Genomic DNA, 26,374 nt, shown 5'->3' with positions numbered 1-26,374 from the left:
AATTTATAGTCAAAATGATTGACTGTGACATCACACAAAAAAGCAGAACAATGGGAGTAAAAGGGAGGAGAGAGATGAAAGCACGACGGAAGGAGACACAGAAAAGAATCATGGTGACAGTGTAAAGCCGAATGAATACTCTCATCCAAACACAAGCCATCACCATCTACCAACATTTACCCCCAACGCAATATCAAGCTGTAATCAGTCTCCACACATCACAGTCTCACAGGGTCGAACATCAGTCCTGATGACCGGATCGACAAAGGCGTCACTCTGGGAGATTAGTGGCCACGGCCGAGCTGCAAAATCAATGAATGACATCATGCGGAGACATAGACTGTTACTTAGGTGTCCTCCATAATCTGAGCTGTGGGCAGCGGCAGCAGAAACAAGGGAGGTTTTATGCTAAGGTGGCAGCAAATTACCATTGACTAATAAGAAGAAAATAAATTATATAAAAATGCAATAACGCACTCGAGAATTATCGTTTAGTTTTAGGAAAAAGACTTCATGGCCTTGGTTTCACCATGTTATTCTCTTGGCCACCGGGACAAGGTTATTGCCTTTTTGTGCGTAACCAAAAAGAAAAAGAATCCTGTTGACGGAGGGACAAAATCAGGTGAAGAAGGAGAGTGATAGAAAACGGGATAAAACAAGAGTGAACCTCAGACGGACATTCACTCCGTGCAGAGGGCTGCGGAGAGGCCTCGAACACAACATGCAGTTTGTCTTCTTTCTACGAGATCAGTGAGTAACACAACCAGCCTACTTATTGATACCATGGGATTTTTAAGGTTGACTTTTGCTTTGGACAGTAGTCAGCGGCTGCTGGCCTTGAGTGAGCCATGACGCTCACGCTGCCGCTAGTTAACGCCAGGGGCCCGAGACCGAAGTAGGACCCTCAGTGTAGAATACTTCTTTCTTCTCATCCGTTATCTCCAAAGTGGAGTTGGCTCCTGGGTGGGCCAGAAGCTTTTACCACCCTTCCCCTCGGGGTATTCTTTGATTAGCACACATTCATGCATACTCAGACACCCATGACCACATTTACAGGGTCAGTTGTTATGGCAACTCCTTGGGGCGCATAGGTTGCTCTTGAGATCTTAACACGTCAAATTGTATTTCTTATGTCTCCGACATGCACCCACACAAATATGGCCTCAGTGGACCGCCTCAAACACCATTCTGTGAAAGAAATGTCAGAAAAAAAAAGAGCAAACTAAATAAATCTATACTCATTTCTCAGGTCCTCAGATCAGCTGGAGCCCAATCGAGCCAAGAATCCATGTCACACCCTGCACGTGTTGGAACATGTCGACCAAAACCCCGGAGCCGTGGGAGATGACGATCTCATCATCCAATCTCCACACCGCCCTCATCTCCAGCTCTTTTACACTCGTAAAAACACTCTGACAGCTGATCTAATACATCACGCAAGAAGATGTGAACAATTGGGTGACAGCACCTGCCTTTCTATTTTGTTTTCTAAAGGTTGTGGCGGTGCAGGGGTCAGCAGCTCTACCACCTGCTCTGAAGAACAACATTCCCAGAATTCCTTTCTGCTCCTGAGCTTCTTTTTTTTTTTTTTTTTTTACAATGCTTGGAGATGCTTATTCTTGACTTGCATCTGTCTTGCACTTGTCCTCTTCTCCTCTTATCCAAAACCCAAACTGTTTATAAAGGGTGCACTTTTTTCTCTCAACCTCAACACGTGTGTGGTCTCCAGGGGGCTGATTGATACTGTTTTCTGAGAGCACGAGAGCTGGAAAACAGGGGCGATGGGAGCAGAGACCTTTCATTTAGCTGTCTGCTTAATTTGTTGCTTTGTGTGTCATTGCTGCAAAATGTCCATCACATCAAACTGGCTCACGCTGTCTGCTCTTCTGCTGCGTTTGGTTTAAATAATACAACTCTGCACACACAAGCTCCACTGCCGAGCAGGACTCAGATCCAACAGCATCATGTTCTCCATTAAAATCACTCTGAACCAAACACGTTCAATGTCAAACAGCTGTTCAATCGGGAGGATAAGCTCATTACAAGCGCGTCGTGTCTCTGGCGGCACACACTGCCAATAAGCACTCGCTGACATTTGACGACAAGGACGACATTTAACACGGCAGCAGCCGATACTCGACGGATCAAAGCTTTCAAGTTCAACACAGACTTCAAAACATAAATCGACTGTGGCTCTTGTGATTTGTGTTGCAATATACATGATCTCAGATATTAATTTCCTCTGGCTGAAAGCACCAGAGAGTTGTGGGATTGAAGTGGAATGGAGTAGGATTGACTCCCAAGGAGGATGATAAGTAATGCTGAAAAAACACAATGGCTGCATGAAGATGCGAAGGCAGCGGGGATGAAGATGACATATATGTGTGTTTTATAACATCATGTCTCAGTGATGCCTGCTCCCTGTGTGTGGTCAGTGTGTAAAGACTCCCCAAAGCTCATGTGACGATGATGATGATGATGATGATGATGATGCAGGAGGGGGGATGGGCTCGCTCATACTTGCCGGCTGTGGCAGCACACTGTACAGGATCTGACGTCACCAGTGAAGGGGGAGGGGATCCTCATGTGCACCCTCTCCACGTGTACTCCCATCAGGCCCAACAACCACCTACACTAGTGCTACAGAGTCTATTCTCGTCCTCCACGCTGTGTGTGTACTCTAGCGTGAAGCTTGCGTGGCTATCCTTTTCGAATCTCCTCACACGACAGCAGAGTGCACGCACACACGCACAAGGCAAGGCTTCCAGCGCACAGACATATCCGAGCCCCCATGTCTCCTACACTCGATGTGTCACGAAGCATCACATACACATCAGCATCACTTCGAGGACCAGAAGGGCAGCGGCAGAGGGAACAACAAGGCCTCTGACAGCAGACGAGCCCCGGCCCAGTGGCTAAAATACTCACATCATGGTAAACATTAGCACAGATATTCACTGGCAACGACACGATACATGTATGTTACACATAATGTGCCTTGAGAAAAAAGAATGAGACTAAGTAAAGTAAAATCCAAGATGTTAACCCTGGAGCTGCAACTGAAAATGGTCAGATTTTTACCAAATAGTGGCATCTCATCATGTTAAATGGGACATCAGTGCTAAGTGTGTTTTGTGTGTGTGTGTGTGTGTGTGCATGTGTGTGTGTCCTGGATTAGACTAACTTTAAAGTCAAGCTAGTGCTTCCTAATCTGAGCCACTGACCTACAATGTACATAACGTATACGTGTATATTTGTGTGACAAATACATTTTTATTTTCAAACAGATGCACCAACATTTTAGTAATATATCAACAAGACAGTTTACCATCAACAGTCTCCTATTGATTTTGACATGGTGTAAGGTGACTCAGCAGTTCAGGCTGTGATGACCTCATTGTAAACTGACTGATCGGGTGGACACACACACACACACACACACACACAGAGGATAAAAGTCAGGGCACATGGTTGTCATATATGCAGGCATGCAAGGCTAATTGTCCTCAGCTCTCATTAGTTCACCAGACAATAATCACCGTGACATCACTGAGAACCGACATGTTAGACATGGTACATGTAGCAGCAGTGGATGATATGAAGATATATGCAAATGTGTCAACCGTCTGATATTCATACTTTGGTCGCTGTCTCTTAATAATTTCTATCAGGCCATTTTTGGCATTGTTGTTTTAATAGGCAATAAGATCCAGGCGCTTAAAGGCAACATTAGAACATTTTTATATAATTTTACCATCAATGCGATGAAGCATCTGTATTTGTCAAAAAATGATTCCCTGGAATAATAACTAACAGATTCCTGTCTGGCTTGTTCACCCATTTACAGTTTCCCGACTGATTTTCTAGAAAATTCATAATATATCATTCCCCAGTGTAAAAATTGATGATTCAAATCATCTCTCTGCTCATGACATAAAGCAGGATGTGATATAATACTGAAGATTTTATTTTAAACAGCATTACATTACTGACCCCCTTGATCTGTATTTACACAGACACAAAATGTTCACTCATTTATAATGTAAATACATTTTCATCTAGCTCCACCCACAAGTTCAGACTGCACACAGACACAGACACACGAAAATATCTCCTTCCCAGAATTCCAAATAGCAAGCTCCATGGCAACCATTCAATGACCCCAATCACCATGGCAACAGGCATCAGCATTACTCAAGGTTTTTTTACTGACCAATTTCCTCTTTGTCTGATGTCCTGTACATCCAACATTCACTCTTACCAGCTAATTCCTTTTTTATCAAACCCTGATGACTAAGACACTGATACAGTGAGCTAGTGGCTGTAGCCTGTGGTGTCACTGCAGTGCCCGCTGCCACAGGCCAAGTGTCCTTGAGGTGCATACTGATCCCCAAAAGCAACAAAAGGATCTGTGTTCAGTCCTTCTTCCACTTTTAGATTTTTACATGTCTTAAAACACCTGAAAAGTCTGTCATCACTTTAAGATTATTTGAGTTTTGAAAACATTTGGTCTAAAAATGTGTCTTGAACGAGGTCATGTTTCATTAAACTGATAACTGATGTGATCTGCATTACCCTCCACTGTGTTTACACACAATCACCTCCACAAGGAATTTACTACAAAACTGAAACTATCCTGGAAACATAGAATTGTGTTTGCTGATTGAATATTGACAGATTTTATAATCAAACGATGTGCTGGTATGTATAATTTGCTTTGTCTGACAGTGAGCAGATGCAGTTGGTTGTTGGGGAGGGGACAGTAACCGCAGCCCATCCCTCATCCCTTTGTTCGTCTCTCCCAATCCACATTCAAACAGTCCCTGTGCAAAAACAGTTAAGGTTCAACTCAAACAAACCTTTACTGCTCGTACATTCAACTGTCCTCATCTCCAAAGGGTTCACTATGACTTTGGATCTTATTTTTCTCCACTTTCCTTCTCTCTTTGTTTCATTTCAGCACGTCTCCTTCTGCCCAATCTGTCCGTCTGTAACAATCCTTCATTAGCTGTTCGCATGAAAGAGAGAGAATAATATACCACTATAAAAGAGGACAAACAGAAAGTGAAATATTGAATCACTGGTGAACATGTACTAAACATAAGGGTATTGTCCACAACTGTTCTGTAATATGAAACAGATGTCAGTGTGCTACTTGATTCCACATATTTATATATCGTGTACTGTAAAAACCTGAAGCCACGGAATTGTTGCAGATATTGATTGGCACTTACAGAAGCCAAAAGCACTGAATGTAGATCACGCCCCCGCTGCAGTCGGCAGTAACCAGCAGCACAAAATGGGAAGTCATGACGACATCCTGTCTGTGTGGTCAAGAACCTCTCACCACCGGCTTTGCCTACGCCTGCAGATTTAACCAATGAATCAGACACCCTGTGTGCTGGTCAGTAACTGGAAGAATTTATATTCACGGGAAGGAAGTTAAAAAGTTGTATCATTGGAAACAAGATTAATTCAATGGGCTTGAGGGCAGGATGAGTCATCAAACATGTTTAAATGTTTTACAGGAAGAGAAAGTCCAATGATATTGGTTTTTTTTAAACATACATTTAGCAAATAACAAGAGATCAATAAGCAATTAACACATGGACACGTAGGATTAAAGCTGAGAAAATCATTTGACGAGGCCTTTAAATATTAAAACAAGTTTTCATGAGAATAGTCACATGTAAAAATTTAAATCTGTCATTTGACTTCTGCACATACAGGTCCGTACCACTAAATACACACGCGCACACACACACACACACACACACACACACACACACACACACACACACACACACACACACACACACACACACACACACACACACACACACACACACACACACACACACACACACACACACACACACACACACACACACACACACACACACTCAATTAAAAGAGCTTCCAGTGAATGATCCTCACAAAAAAAACACACCCACATTTGCCTAAATAGACCTTTTCACACCAATAACAAGCCAAACACTGTTGTACTAGTATCTTATGTGTGACTAACAAAGATGCCTTCACTGCTTCCAGCCCCCCATCCCAACACACAACAAACATCACACTCATTCCCTGAAATAACATTTGACTGCGCCGATGGCTGATGAGACAAAGAGACCAAACACGATGCTGACAACAGGGACAACCCTCACTTGTTTCTCCTGGAGCCTCAGTGCCACGGTGATACACACAACTGAGCTGACTTAGAGACAAAGTAATGCGCTGATCCGGTGCTCGTCAGCAAAATTAATCAAATATGCGGTCGCCAGGGCCTATTTAGTTGAATAATACCTTGAAAACAAATCCTTGCAGCTAACAGACATGTTTTCATGGGCCATGTCAATGGGTTTTCATGTCAATAGAAGTTATGTTTCTGATTAACAGGTGAAAAGATTGTGTCATTACATGTCTATAAGATGTAAAAAGAAAAAAATCCCATTACAGCTTCCAAGAGCCCAGGGTATTGGCTCCCACCAATTATCACAAAATCCAGATATTTAGTTTAGAATTATATAAAAAAAAAAGTAGGAAACAGAAAATGTGACATGGCATTTTCAGTTTCTGACAGTTCACAGAAAAATATGTTCAACTGTGATTCAGGTGTCAACAGTGAACTATTGCGTTATTAATTGAAGCATTACTGAGTTATTGTAAGAAGTTTTGACTTTTGAGGAGACATGACTCAGATCACCCTGGTGGACTAATGCTTGGAATTAGCAGAGATGTTGATGAGATACACATGACGGACTCAGTGTACAGGATCTTATGAGCAGCAGAGGATAACTGACAACCGTGGAGGAGTTGAGCTCACACACATTTCCCTGCGCTGTAGCTTCATAATTCAACAGAGCATCGTCCCAGACTCACTTTAAGAGAGAAGATACAGGTTCTGTGCTTCCCGGCAGCTGTCAGACCACCTGCTTCGCTGGCCTCACTGAAGCAGAACATTGGCCCGAGTGTGATGCGTCTTTGTTATCGTAACTCATAAGCAAGCTCATGAGCAAATATTTCTGGTGTAGTAGAGTTGTCTGGGATGTTGGTAACATCATTTTGTCATTCTACAGTACATTCCAGCAACAGGCCACAGGAAGTGAGTTGGACACTGCAGAGTGAAAAGCAGGCAGAAATGATTTCTCTCTAATGTATTGCAACCGCAACTCAAGCCAGGTGGAACAGCTTTTTTCTCGGAAAACAGAACATTTTCCCTCCTTTCTTGTCAAGAAAGAAGGGAGCAGAGAGTGGAACAGGGAAAACGACTGAGAGCGGCTGTTTTCCACAGGAAGCCACACTGCTGACTTTGACCACTACAACACGAGTTACATCATCATCAAGTGACACAAATTATTCTGTTGCCACAAAGTCTTGAATCTGTGTATGTGTGTGAGAGAAACAGCAATATGGGTATAAAAGGATACATGTACTCCACTAAACATTTCCTAATGATTACATGTAACAATTAACAATTCTGATTAACATAAAGAAAAAAAATCCTGCTTAATGTATTTCATGCTGTGGCCTGTTGGGATCATTTCTATGTCCGATGCATTGATGTGACCAAAAAGTTGTCTAGATATGGCCACTATGCACTTCTTAAATGTTGGGAGGTAATGCGTATCATACTCAATCTATGAAGTTGGTGATTTGAGCTGAGAAACTTTAACAGATCAGCAAGACATAAAAGAAAAACGGACGTGCTTCTGCGGACCTCAAAGCAGCAGGGAGCCAAAGAACAACAGCAAAAAGTGGGACTGCATGCTCATCCCAAACTCCAACCTCTTTAACCTCCACTGATCCCCCCCAAAAGGGAGGGTATAAGCAGCAGCCATCACGCACACAGACGCAGCCTGCATGAGAAAGGCATGGGAGGAAGAAGACCCCCCCCCCCCCCCCCCCCCCGTGGTGTGTAAGCACTTTGTTCCCAGGACTCTTTATCTTCTGTCCTCTTTACATCCATCCCACCCACAGCCAGCAGAAGCCCTGCTCAGATTTGGCATTAACAGTCTTTCACAAGTGAACCGATCGCGAGTGCACAGCTCTCGGGGGGGGGGGGGTTCCATCGCGTCAAAATACAAGTCGCTGGAAATAAATAACTGTTATAGATGTTTCACTGGCATTTTAAAGTAATAGTTGAATTGATGTGGAACAGCAAACATTGCATGGTGTAAGCATACAAATACCATATGTTGAAAATGTACCTGTATGAATTTGACACATAGCTATCGTATGACCAGATTACAGACAAATATAGGCTGCGAACATCCGTTTTTTGTTTCCATTTATGAAGGCGACAATCTCTCTACAGTCCAGATGAATGAACTAGCCAACATAAAATAACCCTGTCTCTCACTATGAGTCAATCTCTTTGGTTATTATATACAGTCGCTTCCCAAATGGCTATTGTACATATAGAAAAAGAGAACACAATTCAGCTGGGCTGATAATCTATTAAGGATCAGTGTCAGTAAACGGTGCAGTTGGCTTTCACTCAAGTAAAAGATTGTTGTTGGGGCCATGAATTGATCTATTGAATTCATATCATGTTGCATCTTCACACTGGATGAGTCAATTCTCCCATTTAGGAGAGCCGCCCCGCAGAGGAACATGCACAAACAAATGCGAACACTGTCATTATCTGGTTTCTGTTGCTAAAAAGGGCAATAACAATAAATGTGATATTCTCACCATACAGTGAAGACTCTACTGTACATTGTACCAACTCAACAGATACTCTGATACTGGGCGGCCAATGACTAACTTAGCTGTGTATCACAACCCTAAAATCAGAAGGAAAGTGCACGTTGTCCGTAAGGATATTTTCCCTTCCACAGAAACAGGCTTTTCAGGTCATACACAGATTGCAGCTTGAGTTTTCATTGGAAAAAACCCCAAGTCAAGTCAAGTTGCAAACATGACTTGTGATGATCAAAATGTACAAGAATTTGGATTCAAGCCAATCACCTGTTAAAACTTGTGTTACTAAAACATCCTGCTGGAAAGAAAATCCCAGTCATCACAACTCGTCTCCAACTGGTTTGTCTTTATAAGACTGAACACAGATATTAACGGACTGATACAAACAGGTTTACAGGTAAACCAAAATCTGCATTCCTGCCGCTCTGTTTAGCACAATAAGCCACTGTTCCTCTAAACCCAGCAGAGAGCATGACTTCTTTCTTTAAGAATGTCTGGCACAGATAAACGTCTGTCGCCTGTCTCGGCCCTGAAACACACATGTGCAAGAGTCTGTGAATGATCTAATGTAAATATAGTATATATTGTATCAACACGTATAAGAGTCAAGCACACTCACCAAGACACGACTGTCAGAAATGGGATGCCCTGTTGTGACTGCAGGACATCGGATATGTTCAGATTATTAAGCTGCAATTTTGTTTAGAAAACATTTTCCAGTGGAGTGGCTTTCTAACTAAACGTCAATGTTATTCAATATTTAAATTTATATTTTCATGTATTGTATTCATGGGATTTTCATCTGAAAAGGGGCAGAAAAGAAAGAAAATGTTTAGAAAAAGCAGGAAAGATGTAACTTGCCACAAGTAACAGTAAATGTTTTAAACTCATTGTTAATGACCTTGTCTTGATGCTGAAAACTGATTTATTGTAGTATAGAAGATGAGAGTAACATTTTAGGAATAGGCTTGATTTTGATCGTGTTCTGTGATTGCAAAAATGAAAAATAATTTCATTCCTCAATGAAGGGAGCTTATGTAGGTCACACTGGGTAGGTCACGGTATGAAAACAGTTGAAGCAGTGAGACAGTTTGTTTTAATATTTGATCATCTCTCTTCCCACACTAACCTCCAGTATCAAAAATAAACATAAACATTCTATGACAAGGTGTCTATGTATGGCCCTCTGTGTGTGTGTGTGTGTGTGTGTGTGTGCGTACGTGCGTGTGAGTGCATCCATGCATGCATGCATGCGTGTAATTGCATTGTATCGTAGACATGTGTGAGAGGGTAGAGATGCTACTTTGAACCAGCTCTGAGCCAGAGGAAAGATGTGGGCTTTGCTTCCCTCCTGTTATCTTTGGCAGCACTGATCCAACATCAGTGGAATACGCCTTCTGCTGACATCCCAGCCAGATCTGCCAAAGAGGAAATGACCACCTATTTGCACTTTCATCCCTCTAAGAACGGTGAATCAGTGCCAAGGACTCAGGAAGGGGCACAATCTGGCTTTCTGGTTGGCATTAAGTCATTATCTGATCATGCACAGTCCAACACAATCACGCAATTTGATCAATCAGATCTTGGCCACAGAGTTACCTGAGGTCTGGTTTTGGTTTTCTCTGCGAAGCTTTGGTAAACTGATATACTGTACTTGAATACACAGGACAGACATTAAAAGTCCTATACTGTTGCACGTAAACCCATTACTCTACACTTTTTACTGTTGCCATCTGCCCTTCTCCTTTTTTTCTTTATTTATTAAAAGTCATCAATTCAATTGGAGGAGTCCCTCCTGACAGACCTTTCTCCAAAAGCATGCTGGGAGCTCCTGCCCCCTGTAATTATAATGGAATGTTGTGGTTTAGGAAACAGACAGATGGACAGTTGATCCACAGCAAAGGTGAGCTCATACTAAAGTGAATATAATGAGATCAATCAAAACCTTTACTGGAGTCTGACCAGTGACTCAGTGCACGTCAGCATACATTAAGCTGTTATCATCATCGTCATTATGATGTTAAAACTGATTGCACAATGTGATGGTGATAGGAAGAACTCACTGCACGTCGTGGTCCCCTATAAGCCTTTCTTTCACCATGTTATTCTCTTGGACGCGGTTGTCGAGTAAAAAATACAACTCGATTTACACTCAAAGAAACAGCAGCACCCATTGCATAACCAAAACAAGGAATAAAACAGTATTTTTCCTGTATCTGTCCCCATGATGGAAATGACAGACAGTGGAACAGCCAAATAGATAAAAACAGGACGAGCATTCACTCTGTGGAGACGGCTCGCGGCCAGAAAAAGAAGTAGAAGCTTCAGTGAACATTCCTCTTTCTTCTCCTCCGTTATCTCCAAAGTGATATTGACAACTTCCTCAGGAGCTCTGAGGAAAAGTGCCTGCTTCCCTACTGGCGTCTTGCTACTGCAGCGTCTTCACTACAGTGAACAAACAATAAAACCACCTGGAACTGCTGGAGGCACGAAAGTCGTCTCTTGAAGATTTACCTTTTTTTTTGCAGACTGTTGTCATGTTTAAACCCTGAGGGTTATTGATGGCTCAGTTCACTCGGGCCTTTCAGGAAACACGTTTTGAGGCAGTCGTCATTTTGTCATAAATGACACTTCCAAAGGTCAATAAACAGAGAAAACGACCAACACACAAAATCATCCAGTGATTGTGTCGGCAAAAAATAAACGGTGATTGTAATCTCCAAATTCCAAATGACCTGTCAGCAGATTTTTAAAAGTCACACAGACTCATATTTCTTTTTCACTGACTGAACGTTCAGTAAATAATGTTATACAAATAGTTCCCTTATCTTGCGTGTCCTGCATGAATGTGTGTGATGTAAGAAAAAAGTGGAATCTGCTGTGGAGGCCAACAATTGGCAACCACAGGACAGAGAGCTCGCGGACCAGAGAAATTTAGTTTGGCATAAATATTCATACATCTAATGAAAACTAAGACTAAACATTACCTTTTGTAATTGTGAACGCACAGTTTCGGATGGCTGTTAATTTGGATCCTGAGTGCAGCCTTTATCACTGAATGTTGGGATAAAGGATGAAGCGACAGCCAACACCAGAGGATAAATGTACCCGTTGAGGACAATGGCCACGTTTTCACTGACTTTACTGAACCTCAAACATTTTTCTCAGTCAGACAGTGATGGTTCTCAGCACACGTGACGCAATGTGTATTGTGTGTTCAATGTGAGATATTGGTGTGACGGGAGAAAAGAGACACTGGAAGGAAAGTGGAGGGAAGGTTCAGGGTTTGAGGAGGAATGAGGAGACAGGTTTACTTTAACACAGGGGGTGGTCTTACGCAAGACCCCCGCACACTGAGACAGCTAGAGAAACAAAGCATGCAGGACAGAGAGCCGCGGTCTGGGACGTGTATGAAGTTACAGTCAAAGTGCTTGAGCGTGTGTGTGAACGTAAATCATAGTTACCAATTGAGCATTGTTTGATTCCCAGTGGCTCTACTGTCATTGTTCTCCATCATTTTTTCACATGAGGTAAAAGAAAAACATTCAAACTAAAATGGGGCCTATGAGGTAAATAGAGAGGATATTCTGAGACATTTGATGAGTTGAGTTTACTTACAGTTCCATTGAGTTCATAAGCTGTTGTACTCTCGAGGGGGATTTCTTTGAAAGAGCTGCTATGATCTGGATGACTGGAAAACCGATAGATCAATTTAAGCCCAAGTAAATCTTAACTTGTAACTGGAGACATAATTCTGCTTTTCCTGCCTGTGTGTAGGTTTTTGTAGACCTGCTGTGGACTCAATGAAAAACTAGGAATGTTTTTGGAATGACTAACTTGGATGTGAATTGAACACCCTCTATAGTTCCCCTATAATCAGTCCCACGTTACATGACGCTTTCCAGGAACATTTCTTTGAATCTGACAGTTACATATCAGTTTCTTTCGAGAAAGTTGTGAGGTGCTAAAATGTGAGTGCTGTATAAGACATTTAAAATGCAATTAAAAACCTACAAACCATATAAAGTATCAGCGGATGGCATGTTGTCTTCATTTTGACTGACAACATTCAAACTGTTGTACTTTCAACAGCAAAGAAATGAGAAAGTTACAAGAACAATATGTCTACCGTATATGTAAAGATGGCCTTGGGGAAGAACACATTGTGAAATTAGATTTTAAAGACAGATTAAACTTTAAACTATAAAACAGCCTATTGATTTTGGCACTTTGGGCAGAATTCTAAATCAATGGACTCAAATTATAGGTCGCCAAAGAGGTATTAGACTGCATAAAGACAAGCGTTACAGTCTTCTGTGGGAGAAATAAAGTTTAAAATGACTATGCCACTATTTGATGCTTATATATATAAAAAAGAAAATACTGGGACAAATGTGTTTGGCTGTAGTGAAAACAGCCCACTCACTGATCTGGTTTATTCGTCCAAAGTAAACGGCTACAGTCACCATGAAACTTTTAGTCATGCTGGTTTTATAAACTGTTGAGCCTTAATCTCCCTTCTCTCTGGCCAAAATCTGTCACAGTACCCCCCTGTACAGCTGGCTACATCTGTCTTCTCCACAGTGAAATATGCACAAACACACACACACACATATACACACACACACACACACACACTGTACAGTAATTCCCACCATGACTCTACACCCACATTCCAAAGCAATGGTATATTGAGCATGGTCATCCTTCCTTCCTGCTCCAAGACCTTACATTGCAGTACATTATCGACCGGTTTCAGCTGTTCTGATTTTTTTCAACAACGTATGCGATGTGCAATCCATTGAACAAATGGAAGAAAGCACTCGCCATGTCAAAGAGAGCGTATGTGTATATGTGATTTTGTGGGGGTGGGAATGATGGAGCCAAGAAAGTGCGGGACTGCTGACATGGCAGATGGGAATGTTTTCATTTGGTTACAAGGAATTCCACAGAGATCTGAGGCAGGGAGCCAGGCTGAATAATGTAAGGAAGGAGAAGGGGAAAGGGGAATCCGTCAGTTTCTGAGAGCCCAATCAGTGTTTTGCCGTCTCTCCTCGTGTCTATATAGAAGATTGGCGTGTCAATCTAACGGAAGAGTTCGGATTCAGGGAGTCAGGAAGCCAGAGTGAGCAGCCAGCGAGGGATCGGTCAATGACAAATGTCTCAACACACTGCCGCTGAGGTTTCATGGGGAATAACAGAGAAGATTAAAGAAATCGAGCGGTGAGTGGTACTTTTTAAGACACCGGAAGTTAAAATCAGCGGCCCGAAATTCTGACGCAATCTGGTTCATCTTCCTCCTCACAGCATCACATTCTGCCCGGGGCGACAGGAACGTGGGTGGAGGAACGAGAGACAGACTGAAAGAGTTGGCATACGCCGAGGAGTAAACAGGAAAAAAAGAAACAACATATCGAAGCTGGAAAATAATAATAGGATGTAAAGGAAAACCAGAATGCATAATATTGAGAGAGTAGAAATGGCAGAGAAAGTCGGGCCAAATCGGAACCAGCTGCTCGACTGGATCCCAGATGGGAGAGAGTGAGAGTCAGCACACACGCACACAAACACACACGCACACAATCTCTCTTCCTCGTCTGTGAGCCAGAGTAAACCCCATGACTATTTCATTTGTCACCTCAGGGAAACTGAGGCGGAGCAGCGGCTGCCATTTGACAAGACAGCTGTCCACTTCCTCTGCTCGGCTCCAGCTCTGTCCTCTCACACTTCCTTTTGTGGTAATTTGCCTGGAAATGTTTTCAGCAATGTGTGTTTTTTAAATTCATGCTGAGGTGCCTGGATAGATGTCCAGCTCAATAATGTTACTCTGATGCATCGAGTGTATAAACCTGTGAAATATCAGGCAGGTTACCAGGACAAGATCGCACTGCAGTAACGATGGAGACCATTCATCTTTCTCCCCTTTCCAACTTCCTTCCTCTGTCCGTTAGTCGACACCTCCTCTGAGTTCATTTATCCATCCAGTCCACCCACTGCTCTGTCTGTGCTCCGTCTCTCCCACAGACGTCTGTCCAACAATTATTTCCGCTATCCAGCCAGTCATCTGTCACCCCTCCAGTCATACTTCTTTCTCTCCCTGCATCCTTCTAACCACATTTGGTTTGAAAACAGGCAGACTCAGGTAATCTCCTGAAACCCAATCTGCCTCGCTGCTGCAGCCGTGACATTGATTCATATCCACCCCACATCTGCATTACCAACAATGAACAGGAGGAGGAAAGACAAAAAAGTGGGGGAGGAGAAGGAGAGGTAAAAAGGTGAAAACAGGACAGAGTACCTGTTCGATAGATGTCAAAAGAAAATGAATGGAAGACAAATGTGTGCAACTGCTGCAGCGAAAGAAGAATCGCTGAGAGGAAGAGAAGTGACAAGATGTTGACAAAAGACCTCTCACTCCTTTTCCCTTTCCATCTTTTCTTCGCCGCTTGGTTAAACCAGTTGGGTCATTCAACTCATTCAATTCATTCAACTCAAGCAGGGCTTGGCAAATCCACACAGTAATTCCCACATTGTGTGTGTAGGTGACAAATACCCACTTGTGGTCCAAATGTCTCATTTTACTGGAACACAACTGTATGTCATAACAAGCCCAGAAGATGGGATTTCTATGACGATCCCCGGTCTTAAATGCTATACAGATGAACAACAAAAGACTGTGTGTGTGTGTGTGTGTGTGTGTGTGTGTGGGTGGGTCTGTGATGGATAAATGGTCTTGCGGAACAGGTTTTTCCCCGATACGTTTTGTTGAGTTGGGTCGTGGTATTTCATGGAATAGATTAGTTTTTAAATGGATTTTCATGACCAAGAGATGCTTCAGGGTGAGAAATGATTTACTGATCTTTCAACTCTACTGTATAAAGAGACGCAACATTGCATATGAAAACAAACTATAAGCCACCAGGTTTTTTCATGCATCAAGCAGTTTGGAGGCGCCATGTTGTCCACCAGGAGCTTTTGATATGTGAGAAACCACCGGCTGATTAACCCTTTCCCCTGCAGAATACCAACAGTTCTTCTGTTTTGTACCGAATGTGGAAACACACGTGCTGCTGCATGTTTTAACAGCTTTCTATGTGTGCATACATGTATGCATGCCTAAAAGTGTGAGCACTGACGTCTGGTCACCACCACCGTTGCATTCCACATATGACATGCTGGTTGGTCCTACTTGTTTTCCCGTGTGAGATTTAATGACTTCCTGGGGAGTGCACTTTCAACAGCAAGTTGGGGTTCATAGTTCAGACGTGGCTTCCATTAGGAGCGCTTAACCTCTGTATGCCTTAACCAAAAGTCTCTGCTTGTTTGTCTGTCAGTGGTTACAAGAAAGGATATAACTGCCGCAGCACGCCAAACAAGCAAACGGGGGTTTTAAAACTGGGAAACCCTTGAAATCTGCAGCTCAGTGAGGACAAAAGAAGTGCTAAAAATGGCCACAACACCCAAGGACGGGCAAATATTACATGTGCCGAGATGAAGGAAGCAGCCCAGAATCAAGGTGCTGGCAATGTCCTTAATAGTCTTGATTTGACTTTCAACAGGCCTCGGCCGGATCGTAACACCCTCTTAACCAAATCCTGATGTCAGTGGGGATGAATTAATTCGGTGAGAGAGGTAATGAACTGTGCGACGGCAGGAGAGCGGTGCGACAGGTCACTTTGTGTCGTATTTTTTCACCCTTGTTGTTTTCGAGGATAATCAAATTGGATCTGAGCATTGGTTGATAGAGGTTGGGCCTCTACATCCGCCAGAGCCTAAGACTCACTTCCATTTTTCAATGAGGTAATTTCAAACTGAACGCCCTTCTCACATAGTCCAGTGACCTTGCTTTGAGCTAGATTGACTGATGAGTAATGTTAGATATATATACTGGCTCTTTTCAGAGTGCACGCTGCCGCTGCTAATCATGTCTTTATTGATGGAGCCATTACTTTAATTAGGAGGAACTGCCCATTACCCTTTATTCTACCTAGACACAAATCATTGTGCATTCAGAAAGCAGTTGTGATGATTTATTCACTGTTCGTTTCGTCCCTCCCTTGAATATTGATTGTCCAATTAGAGCTTAGTTACTGTAACTGGGCGTGGTAGGTCTTTGAAGCAGCATGAATGGTGCCTTAGTGGGTATAAAGGCACAAAAACCTTTTTGGGTAGAAACTGCTCAAGGCAAAATTAGTTATGTGATAACGTCTAACATAATAATGACATTACTATTTACTGTACTATAATATTATAAGCTATGGTTTTACTTTGCTGCTCCACCTTGTGTCAGCTGTTGCTAAAGAAATAGTCTAATATTAGCAAAATACCAGCAGTAGCTCGCTGATGAACTTTGCTAGCAACAGTTGCCATCTTGGCCAACAAAATACAAAGTCGTCAGCAAGAAATGAGAAACTTACATTTTTTGTCTTCAGTCGAATGTCGAAGACATATTGTACTAAATGATTCATTTTGATTAATAGGCCTAAATCTGCCAACGTTATTGTGAACTGCAAACTAGAAGCTTCTGAACAGAACGGTTCCTAGAGCTGCTGTTATTAAGACTGTAGCAAATGTTGTGACGTAGTTACTGTTGCTACGTTTGGCAGGCATAGGGGGAGGGGCTAAAAATGGATGGTGCAAAACAGTGAATTGTTTAAATCAATTCCTTGTTGCTAGTAGTTCAAATTAAAAATATTACGAACACTGTGCTGGTTTTTAATCTGGAAAAATCTAAGCAAAGACTACTGTGCTGTAGTTTAAGTCATTTCCTGTGCAGCGTGACATCAGCTCATAACATCAGGACTGGTCTTAAATTAACTCAGGCAAGATAATGTAAAGGTCACATCGATATTATGGAGAAAGGCATAAATGGCAAGTGGCACCAGAACTGGAAAATATGAATATTTCCCACAAGCACAGATTTTCAGTCTGTGCAACATATTGAAGGCTCACAAGTCCCAAAAATATCTGTTTCCAACCAGTATCTGCAGTTCTACATGATCCTGCACACCACCGCTGAATGGGATGGGAAATTGTATTGAGGTTCTCAGGGTAAGAGGCTGATAGTGTGTGAGCTTTAATAGGGTGTGTAGGCCATCCAGTTGATTTAATCAGAGAGTGTGGTTACTGATAATCCTATTTCATAAATGGGTCCCACACTAAGTCCCCCGGCAACACGTGCAGCACAGCAGCAGAAAATCTGCTGCGCCGCGGATTCAGTGTCCACGTGCTGAGCCACTGTACGCCTGACAAGCCAGTAGTAACATACGTGCTCGCCAGCAGTCATACACATTGGCGATATGCATGCACGTGTGACACAACTTATAAAATAAAAAAGTGGCACATACAGGCTTCATTTCTGTATTCCTAAATATTACCCCTTGCTATAGATTTGGTCAAAGCATGAGAATCTTATAACAGAAAGAGAATCAGGTTTAATCATGTTTCAAACTGAATTTTCTGATTCTGGCAAACGTATTTCCAAAGACAGGGCTGGTAAAATAATTCTGATTGTTATGATGAATGATATGATATATCAGTGTCAACAACAAGCAATAGAACCATCACTTTGGTGACTCATCTTATGCTTATAATGGAAAACACTAAAACACTGTATATAATAGAGTATCCTCTGATAAAGTATACAATATCTTAACAGTAGCTCAGGAAATAAAGAAGGTTCTCCAATTAAAATCGTTCCCTGACTATTTCTGTTCTGAGTGTCTCATCGTCAGCTTCCAAAAACAAGGATCAACAATGTGCTCATGACAAAATTAGCCTTAATTTATTATTGACTTATTTATATCATGCAGTTTTTGGTACTAGTAATCCAATCAATCACCAGTGACTGCAAGCGAAACACCTGCTCTTATACAGTATGATGCCTTAGATTCAAGTAGAGCATGAACATTTCTTCATGTGGGTTATGATCATAATTCTTGTGACGTCTGAATCAGGCTTCTGTATGAAAACTGCCACTGGATAAAACATCCAGATCTTGTTTATTGGTAAATACCCAATCTCATGCGAGAGGCATGCAGAAATAGCAGATTTGTGAGCAGAGGAGCGGTTCCTGATTTTGTTTGCAAGCAGGCAAACAGTTCAGCAGCCACTCCGTTTGACTGTAATTCACTGAAGCAGTGTGCTGCTCATGTAATCTGACATCATTTTGTTATCTAGGGGCATCTATTCAATGCCAACTCACAGGAAAAACACGGGTGGGGCCGGCCTCTTTGTTCACCTGGTGTCTTTCAACAGTCAGTTTTCTTTCTTTGTTGAGGAGAAAAAGAGCGACACAAATCTGTATACTAGAGGGTTTTACATCACATAAATGCTGCAGTGCCAATAAGACGATATCTAGTAACCACAAATTTTCCTGCTTCAGACATGAAAGCCGTGTTTCCCACAGTTCACTGTCAGTGGGTTCCACCAAGGCCTCTCTCTTCACACACACGGTGGTAACTAAAATATTAATGTGAACTGATGGGAAATGTCAGATATTTTTTTACAAGCCCTGATGCGCTTCTTTGTCTTTTTTGTGACACTTGCAGGTTATGAAAGTTTAAAAGGTCAATTGGAGGTTGAATTGTTTCTTTCCCTGGGGAGAAGGACGACCGTTACTCATTTCACGAACAACATCGTCGGGAGTTTACCAAAAGCTACAGAATTCACCATATCAGTGTCAACCTGATCCCCGATCTACTGCAGTCCGAGTCTTCAGAGCTTTTATCCCTGATACAAAAGTGTGGAACTATTAGCAGACTTAGAGTAATGTAAAACTGATGCATCCAACTGTAATAACAAATGAATGAAACACAGGGAAGGACCGATCTTTACCTCCGTTGAAAACATGAATATGAAGCACTGCGCTACAGTGTTAATTTAGTTTTTTGGAAATTGTGGAAAGGTTATTGTGCAAGAAAGTTATTCTATAGTATACTGTTAATATACAGAATTAATTGACGATTTTGACCTATAAGAAATTAAATTGATATAATTTGCTTTCACTTATGTGGTCTGAATTCCACATACAATTTAAAACTCATAATTCATAAAGACAAGAACCCAATATTCACCATGTATATTCAATTTGCACAAATTCAATAATCTAAAAAGAACTGTTGCATATGTCTAGTTATACACTACAATTTATTATATATATATATACACACACACACTATAAATGCATATCACCATGGCAACAATAATGTAACAATGTGAGTTTAGCAATTCTTCATTTGCTGTCACCTACATTGTCCAGATTAAAAAAAAAAATACTTGGCTGTAAATTTCTGCTCATGCATTAGATCTACCATAAAGATATTAAACCCCAGCATGTATGAGAGCGTAAATATATAGTTTGACCTTCCTATACATTCAAAGAAAAATAACCTATTGCTCAGAGGGCAAATCCCTCTAGATTGGGGCCAAATGTCAGAGATTTACTCGCTGTTTCAAGGTGTATTTTCCAACACGGATTGAAAGACTGGGACTGAGCGGTTTAGAGAAAAGACAGAATTCTCAAGCAGAGCAATTCTATTAAAGTCATCTTTAGCATAACTGATAAAAGCTTTAAAATGGATGGAGAACCTCCTTTGTGGAGAGGGAGAGGATAGGGATTCAAGGCCAGCAGGGTCGTCTTCTTACTGTCAAGGGCACATCTCCTGTGTACATGAATGCATTAGGGAGAGTGGTTGGGAATGAGTGTCTTGACATTAGCAACTTAATGTGAGCGGGTCTGGAGTCTTTCTAAACGCTTTGTAAAGGACTAGAGTTGTTGTGGACAGGATCTATTTCTGGTGAAGGTCAGAGGGTCACGGTGGCTCTAAAAGTGGTTTTGTCCTAAATAAGTTAAGACAAGCAGATAAGGACAGAGAGTTGGCACTTCAGACTTTCATGGCTTCAGCCTGGGACACTTTCCAGGCATCAACACATCAGCAAACCACACAGGACATCAACCTTCTCTGGCAACAGCTAATTTTATTTAATGCCATTTATTTTCTGCGCTCTTTCAAGGTCACCGTGTGCCGTTCCCTTTATGATGCGAGTAAAATTCACCTGCACCCTCTCTGTTGGCCCACACACACCTGCTCGATGGCACAGACTGCAAACAGCTGTGTGTGTGGTCCTGTGATGAAGTGGACAGATAGTGAGACAGGTTGATAGGTTGTTGCCATGCCAATCAAAGTGACCCATGATCACCCATGGCAACAGCGGTTCTACTTCCCCTCCTGAACTGACTAGAAGAGGCAGCGTGGGTATTTACTTATTTCACAGGCGACTTGACCAAAAAGGAATTCATTATCTCCGACAATCGAGGCGATGACGTGTGTAAAAGCAGGATCGTAGGTGATGATGATGCAGGTAGGGAATAAAAATACAGACGGTTGAAAGAAACCAAGGCGCCAGACGGATGTCTTGAGCATCAAATAGCACTTCATCTGCCAATACATGTAGACGTGCTTTTAAAATAACGCAGGGGACCAGAAATGAGATGGATGACAGCCTCTTTTTATTAAGTACTTTCAAATCTTTTATGTTTTAAATCTGGTTTACTTATGAGGTGATGAACTGTACAGACATTCTTCACACTCCCTTTAGATTTCATTCGGATTTAAAAGCACGGCAACTGATTTATATTACCTTAATAAGATTAACATAGCACAACTGGAAAAGCAGTACAAGCAATAACACCTTGTTTGTTATGTAGGTGAAGGTGTGGAGGAAGGGAAGAAGAAAAAAAATACATTTTCGGTTCAGGCAACATAATAAGCTCTGCCCAGTTTGTTTACATTTCCCACAGAATATGAGGTATACCGGCTGCCTCTATTAAAAACACTGACAGGTTGTGACCTCTCTTTGTTTTTTTTCTCTCCTGCAAGTAACCATAGCAACAACAGTGGACGATCGTGCCCGACAGGAGCAAAACGGATGTCAGACACTGCAAAGATTAACTCGTGGACGGGCAACCATGCTGCTAAGAAAAGATTTAAACATCTACCAACATTTGTTGATTTTATTAGTGAAGCAATTTCAGACTGAGCAGAATGAGTATTTCATGTTGAAGTGAATCATCAACCCTATTGTTTTTTGGTTTGTAAGATTGACACTGAGTAAAGCACAATAACAACTCTATGCTTTGCCGCTATTCTACCCGTCCTCATGCCTCAATCTCGTTGTCTCGCTCACACAACCTGTCTGGAAAGCCGGATGCAGTTTAACCTACAGTTCGAGAGTGGGACAGAAAAAAGACAGAGAAAAATGATGGATAGAGGCAGACAGGTGCAGCTGGTTCTCCAGGTCAGTGAACACTTACCCTCACTGACCTGCGAGAACCATGGCTAGAGGGAATTGTATTTTCATTTTTGTTTTGAAACACATCACAATTAAATATTAAATCCTATCAGTCAGTGAAAGGTTCCAACATGCAGTTTACACCTGCAGTTACTTACAACAACCAACCCTTACAACACTTTACTCTGATCGACCTAATTACACAACTGATCACATCACTTGTAATAAAATGGAACAAAACAGAAAACACATGATAGACAGATTCTCATATTACTTGTTGAGCAGAAAGAAGTGAACAAATACTTATGGTCACAATGAAATTATTCCCTTAATGGAAAATTCAGAATAATGACGGTGACTTTTCAAGGTGCCCATCTCCTCTCCCATTCTTACATTTTTTTCTTCTCACAGCTCACATTTGTCTCCCTTATAGGAGCTGTTGCTAGGCAACAGCTCACACCCACATATGCATATTAATACTGAAACCATTACAACACAGTGAATGATAACACTAAATATAAATAATAGGACAATGTAATACTTCCCTTGAGGATCACTAGACCAGTAACTATAAGGTTATTAATATAAATTAAATAGTGTTGTGTGGCACGTCTTTGTTATTGGATAAGTAAAACAGTAACAGTAATGCGCTTGTACTTATCAGAATATCATGTTCAATCAATTGGATTTAGTTTATAATAATGAGCTTGATTGAAAACTTGTTCTGCTCTGCCATCAAAATAAAACCACAGGCACGATAACTTCTATGAACTGTGTGGACAAGCTGAAAAAATAAACCAGTGGTGGTGTAATTGCGGTGCCTCATGCGAATCAGATCACAACCATTTACCAACAACTACAGGTGCACAGGCGCCATCTCCTCTTTTGTTATAACATGAATGAAAGTGGCAGGTGACTGCTGAATAAAAGGCAGTGAACATTGAACAGAAAAAAAAGGTGTGCGTAAGAGATACTCAGGCATACCTTAAATATTACTTCATGCTCACCCAGTCGTGAATACTCACATACACAGCACTGGCACAAGTTTGGACCTGCAGTGTGAGGGTGTGTGTGAGCTGTTTTCAGCAGCAATGTGTGGGAAGACAGGCAGGACTGGCCATGACTGTCTTTCATTATCTGGTATAAAGTCACGCAGCGCTGACAGCAGACCTGCTACGATTCTTTAAAATAAACATACATGCCATTCTTTAGGCCTTGTTGAAGCCTTATGAAGCTTTAAAATACTGAAAAGAGCTTCTCTTTTGGACACACCAAAAACTTCTTTCAGTCGGGTGTTTGCTTTTGATTGACCTCAAAGTCCAAAAAACTGTTGTCTGTCTTCACTGCCACTGCCATCACTGTCACCCTCAGTGTTTTTATGGGCATAGTCTTTATTTTCAGCATTTCTTTAGCTACTTTTATCAGGTATTTTGTATCATTATATCTCGAGGAAGAACTGTGCAATATGGTTGGAAGTATTACTGTCTTAGTATTACTTGTTGTATTTTTTGCAGGAAGCAATATGTGTTTGAATACATACGATGGTCCTGGGCCCAGTTTTTCAAATGTGGCTTTGACTGAAATAATCTCATTAGGTTAATTTGGTTCTTTGAACGCAGTATAAGAATAATTTTTTAAATCTTGGATGAATTATCTTCAATGACAATGCATATTTCTGGAATTGGTGCTAAATGCAAAATTACTCACTATGAAGGGAAACAATGGAAGGATGATCTACAGCAGTTTTAGAAGTTGAAAACATCACTGCATCAAATGTATGTATGTAAAGGACATACCGACAATTGTTCTAATTATTACTTTTTCATCACCATCATCGTGATCACTGTATTGTGCAACAGTACGGTTTCCCTGCTGCTTGTACACCTGAACAAATGAGAAATCAGCTTCCTTCTTCTATGGTGGAAATTATTACAAATAACCATCCTCGAAAGATCATGGGAAAGTGAACCTGGCGAAAAAAAGTCAGGGAAGTGTCTGAATGTGACCTTCCGTCTCAGCCATTCATCAACACTGAACAGGGATTTAAGCAGCAAACTGAACGACTGTCTCGCTCAGCCTCTTCCTTGTTTTCCCACTGTCTGCTCGCTTAGACAAATCACTGAGCGTATGTTTGTCTGTGTGCAAACGTAAATCGCAACAAGCAGGATAAGTTGTGTTGTGAGAGATAAGAGAGAGGAAGAGGGAAGCAACAGAACGACACGCAGAGGGACAGAAGAATCTCGGTCTATAAACAGAATAGAGGTTGCTAAAATGCAGCTCCTTCCAAGTGACACACTGACCACATATCTAGTGCCCGTCTGACATCACTAACTGGGGATCCCTGGGCTGCTAGTTTCCCATCGGCCTGCGCAGGAGTGCAGCCAGACTGGCACGCGGACTGAGTGCGGCTACAACCCTCCAGCGGGGCAGGCAAGGGACCGGGCTGGATCTGTGCCCAGGATACGATCTCCATCCCTGCAGAGAGAGAGAGAGTGTGTACTCCTCTCCCTGCTGCTTCTCTGTCAGCCAGACCACCACCATCACTGCTGCTGCTGCTGCTGCTGCTGCTGCAAAGGCATCTCCTTCTCCAGTGTGCTACCACATGAGGAGACTGCACCCAACCTGCATGCCATGCTGCAACACTTCACTCACACACAGCGTGATCCCCTCACACACTCTCATGTCCTAAGGACTGAAATAGTGATCAGTATGGTAAATAAATATTTAAAAAAATGGTATTTTGATAAGATTTGTTTTTTACACTCAAGCAGATGGATCCTCACTGTGAGGGCCAATGAGTGTCCCTCCTCTACAATGCACTGAGCAAACGTTACAAACCACATCCACAGATAAAAAAAAATCAGACAGTCACATTGGAACCACCAGGCAGCAAATCCAGAACAACCACAAACAAAACACACGATTTGACCATCAACCAAATCATGACATCTACAAATTATAAGTAATACGAGGGGAATTTCGAGCAAAAATCCCCCAAAATGTGAGGAAAACGACATCCTGTCGTTGAGCACATGGGTGAATCCAGACAAGACACACACACACACACACACACACACATCTCTTTTAATTCACCCTGTTGATGCCGCCACACATTCTGCATGAGAGAACGCGTCCGGCCCCCGTCTTTAAAAAGAACCATGCGTAAAAGAAGGTGTGCCATTTTTAATTTTTTTTTGGCGCACCGCTGTGATGAGAGAAAGCAGCCTTACCTGAATCTGGGTGAATCTTTAATACATTCTTCAAAGTCCACCGTCATGTTTGCGATTTGTCTCTCTCTCTCTCTCTCTCTCTCTCGTGTATTCCCACTTCAGTCCACCAATGTCATCGCCCGCAGCGGGAGGTGTCGCTGGAGGCTCGGGGATGGTGAGTGCCTGGTGTGCCCGGTGCGCGCAGTGCTCTGTCGCCCCTCTCCCGGTGGCACCGTGGCACAGACTGCGAGAGAGCGCCACAGTGCGCGGCGGGCGGATCACTACTACGCTGCTGCCGCCGCCGACACAGGCGAGAGGCGTCGCTGCAGCCTGGAGACCGGAGGAGCGGAGGAGAGCGCCGACTAGTTACAGGCCGCCGCAACGACTCCGGAGGAACAGGAGGAGTCACGGGAGGAGGAGGCACATCCTGACTTTTAAGAACGTAGGCTCAATAACAATGCAATAATCCCAACAACAAAAAAACAATCGCATGTCCATATAGTAAGTCATGATATAATCAACACTGTTGCATCGTCATTAATTAAGCAGACATTTCAAAACTTGGGGCTGGAGCCAATCCCAGCTAACATTGGGCGAGAGGCGGGGCACACATTCACACCTAGGGTCAATTTAGAGTCTTCAATGAACCTAACCCCATTCTGCATGTCTTTGGACTGTGGGAGAAGGCCGGAGAACCTGGAGAGAACCCACGCATACACGGGAGAACATGCAAACTCCACACAGAAAGGACCGCGCGTGATAGCGCTAACCACTACACCACCGTGCAGCCCCCTGAAACATACCAACAGATCACATTACAAAAAGTTTGTAGAACAAATGCTTCAAAACCCCACGAGCTGAAATAAAGCAGCAGTAGTACACCAGTAGAGCGGACAGTCAAAAGGAAAAACCAGGACTGGTGTGTACATCCAATACCAACTTGAGAGTGGGCCGAACAAGTGGTGTTTTAATATTTAACCAGGACATTTACAATTTAACTCGTGGTCAGTCAAAAAGGGATGCGATCAAACGCAAGTACAATATCATCACAGAATGGAAAATTGTATCTCATCCCCTTGCCTACATTTTATTATAAATTATGATCCATGTGGAAGTGTCAGGCTTGTATCGACCGACCCCTTGTATTGGCCTTCAGAACTTTA

At 42.3% G+C, this 26,374-nt stretch overlaps 1 protein-coding gene across 5 annotated transcripts in view; it reads right to left on the bottom strand.

Annotated features, from left to right (window-relative positions):
* Window positions 1-25,838, bottom strand: part of acap3b (ArfGAP with coiled-coil, ankyrin repeat and PH domains 3b) — a 52,249-nt gene extending 26,411 nt beyond the window's left edge. For 2 of the 5 annotated variants that reach the window (XM_047332560.1, XM_035630616.2), the window contains exon 1: window positions 25,233-25,838. In XM_047332560.1, the coding sequence (XP_047188516.1) occupies window positions 25,233-25,279 (47 nt within the window). In that variant the 5' untranslated portion in view covers window positions 25,280-25,838. The remainder of the gene's footprint in view (window positions 1-25,232) is intronic. The other 3 variants (XM_035630615.2, XM_047332559.1, XM_035630614.2) reach the window with 2 other exon arrangements.
* Window positions 25,839-26,374: the final 536 nt, after the last annotated feature.

This window comes from Scophthalmus maximus, chromosome 6 (assembly GCF_022379125.1).
Source record: "Scophthalmus maximus strain ysfricsl-2021 chromosome 6, ASM2237912v1, whole genome shotgun sequence".
In the NCBI taxonomy this organism is placed as follows: Eukaryota; Metazoa; Chordata; class Actinopteri; order Pleuronectiformes; family Scophthalmidae; genus Scophthalmus; species Scophthalmus maximus.
Note: the sequence above shows the minus strand (reverse complement) of the source record. Positions and strands in the feature narration are given on the sequence as shown.